The 20,536-nt window shown below is 33.2% G+C and overlaps 1 protein-coding gene across 1 annotated transcript in view; it reads left to right on the top strand.

Moving 5' to 3' along the window:
* Window positions 1-20,290, top strand: part of hh (hedgehog signaling protein) — a 228,377-nt gene extending 208,087 nt beyond the window's left edge. The window contains exon 3 of the mRNA XM_085827440.1: window positions 18,145-20,290. Within this exon, the coding sequence (XP_085683566.1) occupies window positions 18,145-18,863 (719 nt within the window). The 3' untranslated portion in view covers window positions 18,864-20,290. The remainder of the gene's footprint in view (window positions 1-18,144) is intronic.
* Window positions 20,291-20,536: the final 246 nt, after the last annotated feature.

Genomic DNA, 20,536 nt, shown 5'->3' with positions numbered 1-20,536 from the left:
CTGTGAAAAATATTTGAGCGACTTCCTTCATTTGAAATGACTTTTATTATACAAAAGCTGAATTTTAATAGTTTTTAAGGTTTATAGGTTGGCATTATGCATTACGGTTGGTTTATAGGTTGGCCCCCTATTATGCAGCTAATTTATCATTCTGCTCTGGAGAAGGTGCTTCAACAGTCTCTTCAGGAAGAATTCTCAAAGCTCCAAATTCATCTCATACGTTTCAGATCTAAGAAATCTTTTCTCAAATCTTTCTACTGCTGCTCATTATGTAACTAAAATCTCAGATTTACGACTGATAGACAAACTAATGAAAACGATATTTTGATCAACAATTTGATACCAACTTCTTGTTGGTATTCAGAATAGTAGCAATTTGAAGCCGAATAGAAAATTTCCTGTGCTTAAGCAAAAGATATTTCTCCCATTCTCGTCTTAAAACCTGTCTAAACGCAGGTATATGAGGCTTCTGATTGGCACTTCAAGAGTTAGTATTATAACTTGATAGCACTGAGCTTTAGTCATCAGGGGTACCAATATAGTTGCACAATTTTATCATTTGATTCAATAAACTACTGTGTGAATGATACTAGATGTATATATTGGTAAATAAACAGCTTAGGCATGTGGGTGAAACAGCATTGTCCATATAAAGACAAGCATAGTAAAATATTATCTGTACCATGAGATGAATGTACTCTTATAAGACTCCCATCTTGTCAGTAACATAACATTTCGAAATAATTGAAAAATGCAAATGCGGGTTTACGAGGGTCTGGACTGCCACCAAAAGGGGGTCCAGACTCTTATAAGGTATTTATCCTCCTTTCTGCATGCCTTTTTGGGGTGTAACACGTGGTATGCAATACTCTCACCGGAACTCGAACTTACACTCGGTGAGTACGTTCGAGTCCCGGAGAGGGTAGTGCTCAATTTTCGTGTTTCTTACTTCAAAAATCTTAATGGCTGTACAGTGGGGGCCAAACTAAAAGGTGGTGGACAACGGTTCTTCACCACCAGAATTTAGCGATTAAGTCCCCTAATCCCCAGCCGCTCTTTCTTTAAAAGGAGAAGTATATAAGTTATTTCTCCCTCCTTTTCTGCATGCCTTCGTAGTGTAATGGTAACACACTATGCGTGCATTCGAAAGGTCCAGGTTCTAGTCACAGCAAGGTCATTACTCATGTTTCGTTTTTTCTACTTCAAAAATCCGAATGATTCTACATCGTCATAAACTCGCATCTGTTTTAGGGTTGGAAATGAAAAGTCGAAATAGTGTATTTCATTTTTATTTTCTATAGGTATTTTTTCAGAAAGTTCGCCATGAAGGCCTTTCTCCCAAAGCAAATAGCTAAAGCATTTTGCAATTATCAATCAATCAAGCAATCTCAGATACTATTCCTGTAATGAGGAAAAAAGGGAATAAAAGTTTATTTTTCAGATCAAATTATTGCTATTAATGTTGATTTTATCGAAACAGATAATTTACTATTGGTTATGCGAATTATATTTACTTCTGATCTTTACGCACCGTTCAGTATATTTTGTGGCGTTTGCGTATGTCATCAACACCGAGATTGCAATGCAACTCTGCAGACTGGCTGTGCGAAGTTTCCAACCAACTAATCGGTATTAAAACAGACTTTTCTACCATAATTTACTTGTTTTGTTATTTTTTTGTTTATATATATATAGCTCGAGTTATTTCTCGTTATTTTCTTGTTTATATAGTTCGAGTTATTTCTCATCAGTTCCCCCTCCCGGGCCTGAAGTTCTTTTTTTTTTTTTTTTTTTTTTTTTTTTTTTTCAATCTCCCTTTTGCTTGCATGGCTATGATTGTTCGATATTGATCCATTCGGTCGACCCATGATTTCTTCAGTTTTGATCATGGATGATTCAATAATCATGCTTTTTTTTAAATCAATAAATTCAGTCATTTTAATAACCGAAAACTCTTGTTTAACTGCCAGCACACATTTTTTTTTTTTTTTTTTTTTTTTTTTTTTTTTTTTTTTTAAACCATCATACCCTCTCTTTTAACGATATACCTCTATTTCGAAAGGACACCTCGCAGTTCAAGGAATACAAAAATATTTGAGAGAAGACGCCTTTTAAAAATTCCAAAAAACATTTTAATTCGAATATGTTATTGAAAAGCCAGAGCTAAAAGCTGTATTACCTCATAGGAAGCAAAGCTAATTTTAACAGCGGATAATGATGATGCGATATGATGAGGTGAAAAAAAATTTAGAAACGTGTTTCTGCGTTTTGAAATTGACATAACAGAACTCAGGGGGCTAGCTATTTTGCGGCAAAGAGAGAATGAGTTAATTTTCTAACACTTTTCTCGTATAAAAATGCAATATTTCTGCATTACTTTTCAAGCAAAAATAAAAATTACGAAGTTTTATGTAAGCCAGTTTTTCAGAGTAGCCATATGCATGCTCCGACGTTCCTAGTACTACCCCTTTTACTCACATTTTTCATTCGCGGCTCTTCTTACCAGCGTTTCCACTGTTTTGGCTAACATCTGTATATGTCTCGACACACCGGTTTTAAATGGTATACATTGTCCAAAGGCAGAACCATATTTTATTACTTTCATAAATTCCCTTATTGAGTGGTTAAATATAATTTTGTATTTCTAATACTTGAAAGATAGCTTTTATTATTATTATTATTATTAAAACTGCTTTCTGTGAATAAATTACGGGAAAATAATGAATTCCATATGCAGGAGCATAGTGGAAGGAGTGGCTGTCGGTGGCAAGCGATCACATCATTGAATTCCTAGATTTAAGTCTTATATCAATATTTACTCATTAAATAATGGATAATTAAAATAAAATAATAATTCAGTTAGTAATTTGTTATAGCCTCATAATTCAATAATAATTAGTTATAGCCTGTCATTAATAATTCATTCAGTACTAACATAAGAAGTATTTCAATTTAGATTTTTAAAATGAATAAACAAATAGATATTTATACATCTATCTATAATGTTAATAAATAGTATAGAAATCTGTATTTTATAAACTCATCTCTACATGCAGGAAAGGCAAATAATGTGAATTCTCGAAATAAAATCTTGCCTACTTTCATACATGTAAGCTAAGAGGCTGAATACCAATGTCTATGTCATCAACTATCAGGCAGTGCAGATAAAAATCTGAGCACCGTTAATATCGTCAAAGCCAGAACTTTTCAAGCTTTCCTTAAAAAAGGAATTTTCAAAGCTTTCCTTACAGATAGAGACGAGTCAGTTTTCTTTAGAAATTCGTTTGTGAAAGTGCCTCGTAAAGTAGATAGCCTGCGTATTCTTTGTGTAATCATTTACCTAATCTAATCTAAGGTAATGGTATTAGACGCATTAAATCAACCACGGGAGAAACGAAGATGCATGGGAAACGTGTATGCCTGTCATCATATCGTAATCAGCTATACAAATTTTAAGTATAAACTATTTTTCGCTAGCAAAATTCCTTTTCTATTCAAAAAAGCAGCATTTAATTTAATAAACAGTATTAATGAGATTAAAATCTGTGCATTTAAAAATGTTTAAAAGTCAAAATTAGAGTTTCTAATACTTTATAGAATCCTCGATATTTCTTTCCTAAAGAATATTAGATCCTAAGCATAAATTAATACGAGTAAAATAAAATGGAAAATTACTGTAAATTACAATATAAAATTTCAGAAAATTACTTTTAAATTAGATACATTCAGATTTCTGTATCAGTAAAGCGCATTAAGTATTTCTTAAAGTAGATGTGAAGGATATTTCCTCTGCTTTTCTAATAATTGAGCACAGCATACGGCATAGCATGCATGGGTTTTCTGTCCACAAGGAGAGATGCCTTCCTTGAGACTTTACTAAGGGAAACTGACTCGTAGTTCGTCAGAGGTGGGAAAACCTCAGAAACTACCACACAGCCAACCCGTTCGCGAAGATCTGAGGCCCACCAGCGGCCGAGCGGTAAAGTCGCTGAACACTGCTAGTTCGGTCCGAGGTTCGAATCCCGCGAACGGGCTGGCTGCATGGGTGTTTTCGTGGTTTTCCCCATGTGTAACGTGTATACGAGCCAGTTTCCCTTAGAAAGTCCTCCACGAAGGCATCCCTCCAGTTAGGCAGATAGCCCTAGTGAGCTTTGCCATAATCAAATACACCACCACCGCCGCGAAGATCTGAAGTCGTCGAACTACCAGTGTTCACTAGTATTACCTATTGGCCGCTGATGGAGCGTCCTGCTCAAGGGTCACATAATTTCGGATCTCGCGTCTTGAGATTAATTGATTATTTCAGCTGGGGCTCATAAGCTTAATATAGCTTCTTCACAGCTGCTCATAAATCTTTTCAGGCACAGTTAACAGGATTTGAAGCACAGTGATTAATGTAGTTTAATTTTCTGGAAAAAGTTTCAACAATATTTCTAATTTATAGTATTTATACACAAATATTGATACAAAACTTCTATCAAACTTCTATCAAAGTAGAACAAAAATTTCAATAAAATTTAATGAAAATTATAAGCTCAAAAGCAGCATTAATAATTTGTATTTTAACTTGAAATAGGTATATAATTCACTTCCTCAGACCGTTATATATTATAACAAAAGACATGAAAGCCAGTACATCGCTAAAAGCTGAGAAAAAAGATTTTTTAGTCCGGCGGATAAATTTTAAAAACTAAAACTGAAATAATAAACTAAATAATGATAATTAACTTCTTTGAGATGAGTTCTTCAGGGAACTAGCTGATCTCAGCATCAATTTATTTTCGTTAAATTTCAAAATCCAAAAAGCGTTTCGCTAATTTGTGAATGGCTTCAATAAAAAATTTATATGAATTTAATAATCGAATCTTTTCTTGAAAACACTCGCAAATCCATATCTTACGTCTATGAATTTTAACACAGTTAAAAATAAAATTAAGAGGAATAATTAAAATGCAAGTGTACAATTCATTTTTTAAACTGTTAATAAAAGTAGATCGAAATTATAAAAATAAAAAATAAATAGGTAATGATCTTAATCAAAATTAATATAAATTTAATCAATATGAAAAGCATTTAACATCTAATATATAAAAAAAGAATCTGACTTACTGCTTTCATTTGCGCCATTTTGTGAAATGCTGCGGAATGATTGTGAAGTGAGAAAGTTAGGGCTGCCCTTACGCGTCAATTATACATAAAACAGTTAGCTGATGTGAAAATTGTTTAAAAATAAAACCTTGGCGTGCAAAGCGAATTGCAGAAATTTTTTTAATGCAAAACTGGGAAATTGAATTTTTAAGCACTCTATAAAAATTTCATTTTCTGAAAGCACAGTAGAAATAGAAAATAAAATAAGGAAAGCAAATAAGCTACTGGGTAACACAAGATAACCAAATGGAATTATTAAATTCCATACGTTCAATATTTTCAGACTAAACAATAGCTGAATGTAAGAAGGCTGCTAATCCTGTTCACAGTAAAAATTTGAAATTTTGAACCTGTGCTCTAGGATAACAGGGGGGGATGTGAAAACTAAATTATAATCTTTTATTGGCTCCAGCGCTTAAAGCATTTTTATCAAACCTCATGTATTGAAGGTTAAACTAAAATACATGAATGCAAAAATTAGATATTAAGCGTAAATGCAGCATTAATAATTTGTATTTAAACTAGAAATAAATGTACAATCCCATTTCCTAGGACCGTTATATTTAATTACAAAATGCAAGACATAGGAGCCGGTACCTTGCTCCAATTTTTGCTTGATTTTGATGGAAATTTTCACGCCAGTCAACTGTTTTATTTAGAATTGAAATCAAAATGCAACCCTTTTGAGATTACCACAGTCTTGGCCCAGCATTTCACAAACTTTCGATCTCCACAGTCTTGCCCCAGCATTTCAAAAAATGGTACAAATGAAAGCAGTAAATCAGATTCTTTTGTCTATATGAGACGTTAATTTGTTTTATATTGATTAAATTTAGATTAATTTTCATGAAGATAATTAGCAATTTATTTTTTGTTTTTACAAATTTAAGTAAATTATATTTACAATAATTTTAAACAGTTTCATTTAGCAGGTGGATTTTAATTATTAACCTTTAATTTTATCTTAAATGCTGAATTCCAAAGATGTGAGGAATGGATTTGCGAGCGTTTTCAAGAAAAAATTCGGTTTTTAAATTCATATAAAAATATTTTTGAAGAGACTCGGAAATTAGCAAAACGTTTTGGATTTTGAATTTTAACGACAGCAAACTGAAGCTGAGATCAGGCCTTCCCCTGAAGAAAGCCGATTTCAAAGCATTGATTATCATAATTAGCCCAAAGGGGTGTTAAAGCCAAAGGGCTATTAGCTCAAAACGGCATTTCGCGTCGTTTCACTTTCTGCGTTGGTTCACTTTTCAAACTATTGCCACCAAATATTATTGCTATGTATTTTATTTAAAGAAATTAAATGATGAAGAATCTGCATGAATGTATAAATGTGTCTCGCATTGTGAAAAAACAACAGTACTTATAGCCTCCAAATTCTGAAAAACTTTGTCCTCCAAAGAACATGGGCACTTGGAAGCTCGAATTTTGAATTTCGAATTTCTTTTGTAATGTGTTTGAAATTTTGTAAAACTTTAACGAACTTTTGATTAACAAACTGAACGATTTCTAAGCGAGCAATGGCAACACTGTACAGGAAGGGGGAAAAAAAAATCTCCAGCCCGCTAAACTGTGTATCGGAAATTCTAAAGATATGCTGTTTTGCTGTTTTTAAATATTTTGTGATATTGCTATTGAATTTTATGTGGTTTAAATGTGAAGAGCATATCTAATAAATAAAGCTAACACACAAAACAAGAGGGGAAAAAAAAAAAAAAAAAAACGCTCTTTTAAGGCGTAAAATAAATTCTGAAAACTTTCAGATTTCCTTTTTTATTTATTTATTTATTTTGATTCTGACTTTTATTTGAAACTTTTTGAATTCTTTAATACTGATATACTATGCATTCGCTATATGATGCCGAAAATAAAGTTAGAATAATAATAAAAAAGAGTTAAAATCATATTTTAAATTAAACCTTGCAGTTTTATATTCATTAACAGTTGACGAATTTTGAATTAAATCTACTTCGTGGATAGCGTATAAACCTCAATAGAATAAATGTACTCTTTAAAGTTCATTATATTTATTTACCACAGCGACACTTCGGCACTAGGTTTCCTTAACAGCATTGCGGCCGGGTGCAACCAAAATATGAGGCGCACATCTACATGTTATAGCAGTCCTATATACAAAATTTCAAAATTCTGAGGCTACTCGTTTTTGAGCTATGCGCGATACGTACGTACGTACGTTCGCACAGACGCGATGAAAAATTCTCTTCAGATTTCATTTTAAATCAGTTTTATAATTTTTTTTGGGGGGGGGAAAGAGTCCTTTATTCTGTTCTTACGTACAGATGCCACTCAAAAACATCGTTAGATTGCATTCGATAGCGGTCAAAATGGATATTTTCGTTGAAATATGATACCTGAAATTTTTCGCGATTACAATATATCCTTTTTTACTTCGTACAAGGAAGTAAAAAATAATAATATAAATATAAAATAAATTAATTATTGTTGATTCCATGGAAAAAGACTTTTTCAACGAGAATTAGTCAGTTTCCAATGAGTCATCAATAATAAGGGAAAATGTAAGTGCCTTTCTGTAACCTTTAATTTACCATTATATATTTTGATATAAATGTTTTACCGCCTTACACTTTAGCAATTCTTATATCCCAGTGTTTTACCTGGCAGTCGGGTGTTTACTTAAGTTTCTTTTTGTCAGATCGTATCGGGGAATTTCGCATATTTCAAAACTGATTTATTTTAATATCTTTTAGCATCTTCGACTCTTGAACTGGATTTCTTTCAAATAGAATAAAGCAACGAAACGCGATCGTATTTCTTAATTGTTGATAATTTATTGGAAAGAGACTAATTCCCTATGAAAAGTCACCCTTTTTCCTCGGAATCAGCAATAATTAATCTTATTTTATATTTTTATATTCATTTTTATTATTTTAATTCAAGCGCATTCATTACTTTTTACAAACTTTTAATTTCCATATAGATTTAATTTCATAAGGAATTGGCTTAGTTAGTTTCCTCATACAATAGTTTTTTATTTTTCATTTCTAGGAAATAATCGATATTAATAATACAAATTTACATTTACAATCTTAGCTGCATTAGCGCTGGATTTTGACTTTAAAAGTCCACTTTTACCTTTTTACTTAATGAGGATATTAGGTTAATTTGTTAAAGAAAATTTCAATGAAAACTCTAATTTATATTATTTAAAAACAAATGCTGAGATAAAATTTCTCAATGCTTTAATATGCGCATATACCTATATATGAGTGATCGGTTGTTAATCAGTTTCATTACCTTCAAATCCTAGCGGACATACAAACGAACTGTTAAATAGCGTTTACCGGGTTTTTGAATATATCCTTACTTAAATTAGCATAAACATCTTATAAAAATATTATTATATCTTACTCAAAAGCTGGGAATGAGTAACTTCGATTAAAAACTGCACGGCTTGATTTTATTCAACAGGAAATGTACAAAGTTTTATGCTAACTAACCCGATTATCTTATTAGTCAGTCTTTACTTTCACTTTCGTCAACTCTCACCAGAATGCAAAGTAGTTAAAGCATAAATAAGCGAGGAGTTCTTGGCTTTGAAACTAAACATTTTGCTACCTTAGGGAAATCTGTTTCGATTGTCCGCTGACTGAATTTTAAATTTGATGGGCTTTAGCTTCGACAAGTGGCATTTGCTTTGCGAATACTTAGGGCCAAGCCAAGGCTTATTTAAGATGCATTACGTAGTATTTCATATTAAATTCGACTTGAACATCTGCTGAATTTCTCTTGAGAAATAGAGTTCCCCTCCCCCATGATTCTTTAAATTTGTGTGCAACTCGGGTTGATGTGTTGATAAATAGGTTTCCTTCAACCTTCAACTTTTGGATTAGTTAAAAGGTAGACGGGATGATAAGTCATCTGACTACCTTTACGGTTTTAGTCATTTTTTTTTTTAACACAGCCACATCGAGGCCGTTGCTACACTTCTCCATTTGCGATCAAAACGTTTCTTTTCACCACCACAAAGCATTTATTTTCTACACTTCGTTTGAGACTGGAACCTCTCTCAAAAAAGCACGTGACAGCCTTTAGTCATACGCTTTTCCTGAATCCAGATACGCTAAGCGGAAACGGAATGGAGGAAATTAATCAGGTAACTCGAGCCGCCTGTCACAGCTGCCGTTCCCACGGTTACGAGGTAAGTCGGGTGTTAGAAAATGATCTTGATGTTCCCATTTTAAAGTAACATATGGTAGTAATTTGGCATTTTAAAGCAGTGTAGAACTGTATAAATAAAATCTAAGTTTTCAAATATATTTCTTTTTGTTAATTTAAAAGCAAAAAACTTTTTTTTTTTTTTTTTAATTTTCAAATCATTCAAATGACTTACAATACCCCACTCTCCTTACGAATACCACCCCCCCCCCCAATCAGGTGGATAAAACAGACCAAGAAAGGGTAATCTGACCCAGATTTGAATACTGGCAAGCAAGCTGGCTTCATGAGCATTTTCGAGGCTTATCTGATGAAAATACAAGCCAATTTTATTTAGAAAGTCCTTCCCTAATGTATCCCTTTCCTTAGGTAGATAGCTTTCGTAAAATAGATCCCTTATAAATAATTTTATTTGAATATCGATGCTGCAAATGTGTATTGCAGCCAAATGATACGTAAACTTGCTCTATAGGTATGCATTTGTGAAATTTCTGTAGATGACCGTATGTGCAGGAAGTAAAATCACATGTGGAATTCACCCAGTAGTAGAATAGCTTATGTGGAAAACTGTATGTTAGATAAGTTTACTGAATAAGTTTTCCACTGTTTAATTCTAAATTTTCATAGATATTCAGAGTTAAACTGGTTAATTGATAGATATAGATGTATAAAAGAAACTAAGAAGTCATCATAAATTGTAATTAATTTTTCTGCACCTTTTTAAATTTCTCTCTCTTAAAACGTTTCACGAATTTCATTGATAACGTGATATATGGCATACGTTAAGTGCCATTCATTAAGAACATTAAAAATGTCTTACAAAGATTAATAACAAAATCTTAGTTCCATCTTTAATTCCAAATATCGTAAAACAGTTTAGAACATTACGATCTGACATATTAAAGTAGGAAGAAAAATTCTCTATCTCTCAGTTTTGATTTCAGGAAAAAAAATCCCTAACTTAGGGAAAATATAAGCACGGAAAGGAAAAGCAAAATGGTGGACAACGTGTGGGGTAAGAAGTTAAGGGTAATAAGTCCAACTATTACAACCACAGACCTCCTTCCCACTTTAGCGAGCTGCGATGCTATCGCTTAAGGCCTTGTCTGTAGTCATGTGGGTCTTCCCATCGAAAGACTAGGACTGCTGTTACTGCCATCTGTTGCACGAAAAGAGAAGTACTCTTTTATTTTATTAGGAGGTTATTTTCTTTCTCAAGCATCATTTATGTAGATTTAAAAACTTTGATAGAGTATTAGTGTGTGTAAATGAAACTTTACATAACAAGTGCAATCAAACTTCTTAAGCGGTTACTGATTCAAATCATTCAACTCATATTTCCACTCTGCTTAATAATCAATCTGAGCCTGCATTTTTATTTCATTCTTATTCAGTTCGGCATGCATCAGCCATATTAAGAGATCGTAAAATTTTGAATTAAAGACCACGAATTTTTTGTCTAAAAGAGGAGAAATAAATGGATTTTACACAGCCAGTCGTTATCAGACTCTTATCCATTCTCTTGACTTAAGTTCCAAAAAAATTGCCCAAATAATTTATGATATTAATTTCAATTCAATTTCCCGAAAGATTTTAAAAGTCTTATTTCCTACTTTCTAACTTACTTTCTAACCTACTTTGCTTTTTTACTTTGTTTGATAGATCGCATTACTTTTGTTGCTTTCTTTTTTTTAGTGTTTATGTATTTTAGTTCACCCGCTTGAATTTTGAGGTTACGATGCTCTTAAACAATATATCCTGAGGTTACTGTGCAGAATATTTTATTTTTGTTATTTGAAGAAAAGGGATCTACTTTTAAGCCTGTTACTTTAAAATGGATACTTCAAGGACCGTTGCAAACCCCGCTCCCCATCCGCAGTCGTAACTCGTGCCGTCATCACCACACAGCATTTATTTTCTCCGCCTCATTTGAAGCTGTAGTTCAGATTAGCCTTCATTCGCTTGCTTTTCACGAAGCGAAACATATTAAATAGAAATTAAGTAGGGAAAAAAATTAAGCGAGTCGACCTCTTTTTCGCAGCTGTTGTTCCCATAGTTTTATAATAATAATAATAATAATAATAATAAAACTACGTTATAAGAAGGATCCTACAACGAAATATAGTCTCATCAAAATAGGATTCTTTTTACCGGTAGTTATAATGCAGCAGTATGTCGTTGTAATGAGCATCGACTGCATATACTGTTCTTCATAAGGATGTACATAAAGAAAGAAAGAAACACATATACAACATAAAAAATTGATTCCAGCCGTACTAGTCAAAATTAAAAGATAATCTGAAAAGTATGCTCACTGATTAACTTTTTTCAACCAATGTTCAGCCGTGTAGTTATTTACGTTAATTGTATTTAACTGAAAGTAAATTTGGTTATCTGTGCTTGGGGCATGAAATATGTAAATTAACTGACTGCCAAAGTGTTGTGCAAAGGACTCATGTTGCTATTCAGATTTGTAATGTTAAGTTTAAATTCAGTCTCTGAGAGTGATCAGCGTTTATCAGTTACGACCCAAAGGCATCATTTAAATGAAAGGCAAAAAGGCAAAAGTGGCGGTTATTTGGCACCAGAGCCATATTAATATTCTCAGAGGCTCCAAACACTTAAAATATTTTTCCTATCCACATACGTTTACGCCTGTTTTTTCTCCCTCATTTCTCTCTTGGTCTTGGTTTAACAGCATCATTCCGTAGTAAAATTAGCAATGGAAATTTTTTGTGGTGCCCCCTTTCCTTGATGCCCTAAGCACTTGCTTATTTTGTTTAATGGTTAATTCAGCTATGTTTGGCACACTTGAGGAGTCCGAAACGCAAATGGCCCATGATCTGAAATGTCCCTAAGTTTCACATCAGGAACCAATTTTTAAATAATAAATTCGTTAATCAACAGTCTTGTCAAGGCCGGTTCTGTCATTCCGAACAACCCAAATAGAGACTACAGTAGAGTTGATTTTAGATGTTCGGCTGTCATAAGATCTCGAATCAGTCCTTTTACTGCCTCACGGAAGCTTCACGAAGTTGGACATTGTGCAAGGAAACCAATGGCTACTGTCACACTCGCTTCATCTTCGAAAAAGAAAGTTTTTCTTTTTCGAAAGAAACCTTTTAATTTATTCTCATCCTTACAGTCTGCGTAGTCAAGAGGACTGAGACCGTGTACTGTTTGCTCACGAGCCCAATATAACCTGCATTGAAATTTTGGATATGATTAGATTCGGAGAGAATGGGAGTACGCATTAGCCTTCTCTTGTTCATTAAAGGTACTGCTTCCATGGAAGTAGTTTTATAGTTTGGCGTGGAATCATCAAATATCGCCTCACCTAGCTGCATACCTTTAACGAAATTTTAAAATCAGTCCCAGATATGTGAACGAAGTCGTCGAACCAAATAAAGCTGTTTAGAAATGCTGTTAATCCAGATTACTTTCTAATGGATGACAATGCTTGATCGTCTGTAGTATCTATGGTGTCAGAATATTTCGCCTTCTAGGTTCTGAAATATCACAAGAACAAGATTCGACTGATTGACTCTGTATGAAATTAAGATGATAACCGCTAAGTGGCAACAGTGAACAAAAATTGAAACATCTAACATCTGAACCGTTAGTTAAAGAGATTCGACAGATTTTTGCATGGACATAACTTTCCTCTTATCCAAGATTAATTTGCTTTATGTTACCTTTATTACTTTTGACATGTAATTCTTCCATGTAGTGTTTTTCTTATAATTATAATTCTTTCTTATTTGCTTGGTTAAATGTAAAGTTTACATGGCCCTCTGTTTATAAACTGCCAACAGTGGGCCCGAAGCCTCAAAAATTTAAAACTTATTACCGAAAGCGGAGTGCAATTTTTTTCTTCGAGCTCTTCCTGCGTTAAAAGAAGAAAACCACCCTGGTGATATGGAAAATTTTGATTTTTGACAATCTGGAAATTAACCATCCTAGGAGTGAAGGATTAATCCAATGTCCTTGCATTTATTGTAAAGTAATCATGCAGTAAGTAGGAATTGTATTTTATGCAAAGTTAAATTGATTATGATAGTTTAACATAGAGTGAGAGCATGTTTAATTTTCTAAATAAAAAGAAATAATATTTGAGAATAAAAAAGAAATGGAAAGAAATAATTGAAAATATGTCATTAAAAGTCAAAGCTACTGGAACGGATGAACCAAAGAATAAATGTGGAAATTCTTCAGATCCTAAATTAAATCTTATTAGTCTCAGTTATCATTGGTTAGAGAAGAAACCTAAAACACTATTTGAAAAACCCGCGAAGAAATGGAGCAACTCATCAGAGGCTTGGAAGATGAAAAATAAGACCTTGGTGATGAAGTGGAGGAAACGGTTTAAAACTGAAAGGCTCTAGTTCTACAACAGATGATTGTTCTAGTGAACGTTTTAATACTCTCATAGAATTAGGAGAAGTTAAGAAACAAAATTCAAATTTAGAAAAGGAAAATAAGTGGATCAAAAATGTATTGCATTAAGTGCAGTCGTCTAGCAAAAGTAATGAAGATAAACAAAATAGTAATTCCACAGGTGCTGTCAAAGTTGCCTTCGAACTATTCTGACATTTTCAAAATTTTTACTTTCAAAGTTCCTTTTATAGTAGGGTGGATCTGATATTGTGATTTGGCTTTTAGAATTTGAGAGTCGCTTCAAACCAGGGGAAGATCCAACCCCATATAATAAACTTTTCAAGAACTGATTCTGTGTTAAGTGAATCATTCCGATTCAGTGATGTTTCAGGGAATCATCCCGATTCCATGTTAAATGAATCATCTCGATTCAGGGAAGTTTTAGGGAATCATCCTGATTCTATGTTAAATGAATCATAACGATTCTGTGAAGTTTGAGTGGAATAACCCTGATTTCATGTTAAATGAATCATCCCGATTCATTGATGTTTTGGAGAATCATCCTGATTCTGTGCAGTTAAATCAATCATTTCAAACTCGTCATCAAAAGATTCCCGGTTTACTCTTCATAGAGATGAATGTAAAATATCTTGCGGACTCTTCGTCGAGACGACATCAGAGCCTGAGGGGGAGTCTATAACCTAACGCTAAATGGCAACAGTCAACAAAAATTGAAATATATAACATATGAACCGTTAATTAAAGAGATTCGACAGATTTTTGCATGGACATAACTTTTCCTCTTATCCAAGAGTAATTTGCTTTATGTTACCTTTATTACTTTTGACATGTAATTCTTCCATGTAGTGTTTTTCTTATAATTATAATTCTTTCTTATTTGCTTGGTTAAATGTAAAGTTTACATGGCCCTCTGGTTATAGATGTAAATGTTTTACGCACACTGGCAATGAATTAGAAACCTTTGAGATTTTCATTTGAATGCGTGCTAGGTATGAAGTACGCAATTTTTTATTTATTTATTTATTTATTTATTTATTTTTATTTTTATTTATTTTTTTATGACGTGGGTTACACGTGGTTAGAATGCTAGTATAAGTAAGGTGTAAGAGTGCTTTTCACGATGAATGAAGTAAAATGGCAAAAACGACAGATCTTTCACCATTTGAAAAAGGACTTATTGTTGGTGCCCGTTTAGCAGGGGCCTCGATTTCGAAGACAGCAAATCTCACTGGGTTCTGAAAAGAAGCTGAATCAAAGGTTTTTAAAAGTTGGAATCAGAACCCACAGTCCTTCTCTAGAAGACGTAACTGCGGTTCGAGTACAGTTTTCCAAGAGAGTGATCGGCCTCGTTTCCGACGAATTGTACGGCAGAACAGCGACTCTACTGTGCTTCAATTGGCACCAGATCGTCAACGAATACTGCTCCCAACAGATTTCAGCTCGAACCATGCGCAAAGAATTGCAGAGGATAGGAATGCATAGTCGGATGCCTGTGAGAAAAACCACTCATTTCTGCCCGACATGCAAGAATTCGTTTGCAGTGGTGTCGGGAAAGAAGACACTGGACATGTGAGATTGGAAACGGGTAATGTGGTCGGATGAATCACGCTACACCTTATTTTGCACTGATGGAAGACTTCAAATTTGGCCAGAACCCCATGAAGGCATAAATCCATCTTGCCTTACTCGCACTGTGCAAGAGTCTGGTGGGAGTATCATGATATGGAGCATATTCTGCTGGCATGGAAGTGGTGCCCTGGTGTTCCTCGAGGGTAAACAAAGAGCCACGAGATATCTAGATATACTGGCAGATCAAGTGCACCCTGCAATGTTGCATTTTTTCCCTGATGGCGACGGATATTTCATGGACGGTAATGCAACTATACATCGTACCAGAAGTGTTCAAAATTGGTTAACTGAACACCAGTCTGACTTCCAACACCTTCCCTGGCTACCGCATAGCCTAGATCTTAACCCCATAGAAAATGTATGGGATATAGTAGAAAGACGCATCTGACAGCACTCTATTCTAATTTAGAAGATCCAAAAAGCTGCATAGCCAATGCATGGTATTCTCTGGACGTAAATGCACTCCAGAAGCATATAGACTTGATTCCCAAACGAATCAGAGCAGTTATCCGTGCAGAAGGTAGTCCAATAAAATGTTGATCCTGGTTTTCTAATTCATTGGCCAGTGTGTGTATTTCTGCCAAAGTTGACCGCACATCGCATTCAAAAAAGACTTGTTGCAAAACTAAAACGCTCATAGCTCATATTTTCAGCATTTTTAAATTTCTATAAACTTCCTTTTTAACTCAATATTTTTAGATTAATTTACAAATATGGTAATTCACGTTAAAATACTTCTGCACAAATTGTTTCAATAATTTTTCAGTAAATAGCCATTAAGCTTTTATTTCTGTCAATATTATATAATTTTGATGAGCAGTTTAAATGGCATCAAATTTCGGAAGCACTTTTCTCAGTTTTACAGAATTATTCTCATGTAATTACAGGAAAAATATTATTTGGATCAATATCATCATTTTTCCTTTGATTTACTTCTATGTTCTACTGAAATTTTTAAACAAAGAAAAATTTATATTAAAAATTTTTTATGTTAAAACTGCTAAATAATTTTAAGCTTTAGATGCTGCTTTACCTTAATTTACATAATTGTTGAAATAATCAATTAGTTCAAAACATATTAAAATAAAATATGGCAGCATTTACTGTATTCTGATTCTTTATAACCGTTAAGTGAGCATATTAACTAACAGAATTGTGTTCTTGTTATTTATTTAAAGCTCCTTTACAGTATTAGAGACAAGAAGCTGCTCTCAAAATTCTAAACATCGTGCATAACAAAATTAAGTTATTTCTTCAGTGTCTTTAAATTAAATAAACACTGCAAAGACTACTGGCCCTCTCAACATGAAAATATTTCTCACAAGAAAAGAGCCTTCAAAATAATTTGCAAGCCAAGAAGTTAAATAAAATTTGTAAGCTGTGTATATGTATTTGGTTGCAATAAAACGCATAGCGATGTATTTTTAGCTACCTAATCATACTATAGTTGCGTTCCACGGGTTCGTGGATTTGCAGTGATTGATGGCCACACTTGATGAAGAATCAAAACACAATTTATGTCATTTTGTCCGTTGTCAGTATTAAACAGGGCAGTTCCAAAAACGGGTTACAGTCGTCTAAAAACTACGACAAACACGGTAAAACAATCAGCAACACAGCCTTCAAGCTATCAGGCTATAACGGTGAAGACAGTTTCACTGCAAAGCACTAAAGTACAGCTCCCGGCTCGGTCGATTGCTCTCGAGCTAATCTCTGAACTTAAGAGACTACTACTGAACTCAAGAACTCAACATACTCTAGATACTCTCACTCCGCATACAGGCAGGGTTTGTATAGCTTCTGGCCTGCCTTCGAGAACATTCCGGGACAAGTCGGTAAGAATTCGTTCTAGAATGTTCTCGCTAATTTCGCGCCAAATCTGGCAACCCTGACTTTCCTTGGCACTTCCTGGTAACCCTAACCCCGCTTTGCAGGAAGCTATCTTACCGCAGCAGGGCATTTCGTAGCACTGTTCATATTCCGCGCGCAAATATTGGCTGATACGATCATCCTCTTTTATCACGTTAGTATGAAAACCTTAAATATAAAATTAATTTCAAAGTAAACAGTCATGCATAACCTTTAATATGATTTTAACAGGTGATGTGGCTGTATTCGAATGTTAGCAGGGTATCAGAATTGGACAAAAAAATTAGGACGTTTAAAATTCATTTTCCAAATCACGATTTAAGTTTAATCACAGACCCAAACTTTTAATAAACAAAATAAATACAAACAAAAAATATGTTCAACATATTTGTGGTTTTAAACTTCCTGTGGCGGTAAAATAGTCAATGAAAGCCTATTATTCAAAATACAGTTTCTACCTTGACCAAATTAAATGGATCAATACAGAAACACTCTGCAGTCAAAAAGTATTTATAATTATTTATTTCCCTGTTGAATCTACAATATAAGTTATCACAGTAAAAGACTTGGAACTGTAATAGCAACTTCTATGCCGGGGGGTCCCCATAAGCGCTAAATTTAATACACATGCCTAACTATCAGAAATGTAATATTTAGCACCGTAGTTATTTTTATTTTATTCGATATCTTTCTCAGAAATCTATTGTTAAAACTTTGATTTTAAAATGTCACAGGTTAACACAGAATAGATGTGTACAAAATGATTTATATACAAAAATAATTAAAATGTAACGAACGGAAAGCTTAACCAATCTTTATGAATACATGAAAAATCACTTCAAAAACACATAACTTATCCCAAAGCATAATAATAATGCTTTTCTCTTCTTTTTGCAGAATCTGCTGACGCAGCGAGGTCTGGAGGTTGCTTCAGTGGAGAATCATTTGTGCAAACTACACAAGGTGTAAGAAAGATGTCAGAACTATTAGTAGGAGATCAAGTGTTAGTCACAAAATCTGATGGTTCGCTGCACTTCAGTAAAGTGATAATGTTCTTGGACAGAGACACTTCTCAAAAAAGACTATACACCAACATAGTGACAGAAAGTGGTGCAAAAATCATATTGACTCCTAGCCACCTTATCTTCATATCTAATGATAAAAGGACAAACGACATTAGGCATGGAACTGCAATTTTTGCAAAGAATGTAGAGCTTGGTCATTACATTTTTGTGAAATCGAACACCACTAACAACGAACTCTATAATGACGGCAAAGTTGTTCTGGAGAAAGTTGTTAGCATATCGGTGACCACAGAGGTGGGCGTTTTCGCCCCATTAACAAGAGAAGGAAATTTAGTAGTGAACAATGTTGTTGCATCCTGTTACGCTGTTTTAAATCATCAGACATTAGCGCACTGGGCGTTTTTACCCGTAAGGATTGTTGATAACTTAATGCAAGCCTCTTTTCATTTTCTACGGAAGTTTCACTTTGTACAGCTCACAGAACACACACCAAAGAGTATAAATAAGCAGCCAAAAGGAATTCATTGGTACCCTAGACTGCTCTATAAAATGTCACATTATTTGTTTTCTGAAAGGTATCTTTATTCATAATGGTGAAAGAAATATCTGTTGAAGAAATGCAACAATTAGGTCTGAACTAAGATCTCATAGCTTCCATTTGCCTTTGTTGTGTCTGATATATTTATTTCAATGAGCAACACAGATTAGACAAAGCATATTTATTATGATGTATTCGTCATATTTCTAAAGCTTAGCAATAAGAAAGTGCCATTTTAAAGCATTAAGAAACATATTTTAAGGTCAAAGGCGATGGAACGAAAAAAATCTCAGAACGTTTTCTCATCCCAAAGGAGAGGAAGACAAACTGTATATTGCCCCGTGATATTTTCAATGTGCTTAAAAACAATGTGAAACAATTTATACCTAATTATTTAATAATTGTAATTGCAATAATTAGCCTTTTATTAACTATCTAAAATCACTGTAGTCGGAGTAGTTTAAAGAGCTATTACTTATTAATAAAATTTATCCACACATAAAACATTTGATAATAAATATATTGAGGAATTATTATCAAATATTTAATTATTATATATTAAGGAAATTGAATCTTATTTACATTGGATTCATTATTCAATACTAATCTGTTAAAGTGTTTAGTATGCGTAAAATTTATACTTGTAATATATTCCATGAAATAAATAAATATATATATATATATATATATATATATATATATATATATATATATTGAATTAATATAGTTTCTTATCAGAATGCCTCCCCTTCCTCCAAAAAAAGAAGGGAAAAGTATCATTGAAAGCTTCCATTTCTTTCAATTTCAGTTGGAAGTTAATTGATACTACTATATGATTCATTATTGTAATCGTTATTCTAAAGAAATATATAGTTTAATAAAATTTCACATAAATGTTAGGAAAAAAAATAACGGTCTTCAAGAAACTGATTCCAATAGTATAAAGATTCAATAAATTCAAAAAGGAGTTTAGATGCCTTCTATTCCTGTCTGCTCGTCACCTCAGCTTAAAAGTTTTAAAAGGAGCAAAAAAAAATATTAAATGATATAAAATTTCAAATAATATTTTTCTTAGTAAATTTCTTTAAATATAAAACTATTACTGGGATATTCTAAATTGGTAAACCCTGAATATACTTTCATAATCCAACTTTGACCGCATGCTTTGTTCACAGTCACCGAGTCATCACTTTCTTTTTACAGTAAAAGGCAAAAAGAAGGTAAATATTTCTGAAGTTCCGAGCACGCCAAGTGCTACAAAGAACATTTTCCAGATAAAGGCGTACAGAAGAAAAGAATTCCATTTGCTTTAGAGCATTTGTGATTATTTTCTGCCAAACTAATGCACAAAATAAAACAAAATGAGATGAGTGTGATTATTGTATGATATGTTTGAAAATATCAATTTTATTTTTAAATGTTGATCAGTACATTAGAGTTATATGTACTTTGTGAATAAAGAGTTGAAATTCTTTTTAAATTTTGGACTTGGTTTACTAATCGAGAAATTTTGCCTGCAGCTCAGCATCACATACATTTTAGACAAATTGTGGTAAAAGCTTACAGTAGTACTTATTCTTTGCTGTAAGCAATGCAAAAGTAATACTGTCATAAATGATTTTAATAACAACAATACTTTTACATTAACTTATATTTTATAATGAAGGAATTTAGAATTTTGATGAGACGTTGAACAAAATTTATTTCATTTACTAAACGCATAACG

Source organism: Stegodyphus dumicola, chromosome 1 (assembly GCF_044657685.1).
Source record: "Stegodyphus dumicola isolate Sdum_Otavi_A_Nest chromosome 1, ASM4465768v1".
Taxonomy (NCBI): Eukaryota; Metazoa; Arthropoda; class Arachnida; order Araneae; family Eresidae; genus Stegodyphus; species Stegodyphus dumicola.
Note: the sequence above shows the minus strand (reverse complement) of the source record. Positions and strands in the feature narration are given on the sequence as shown.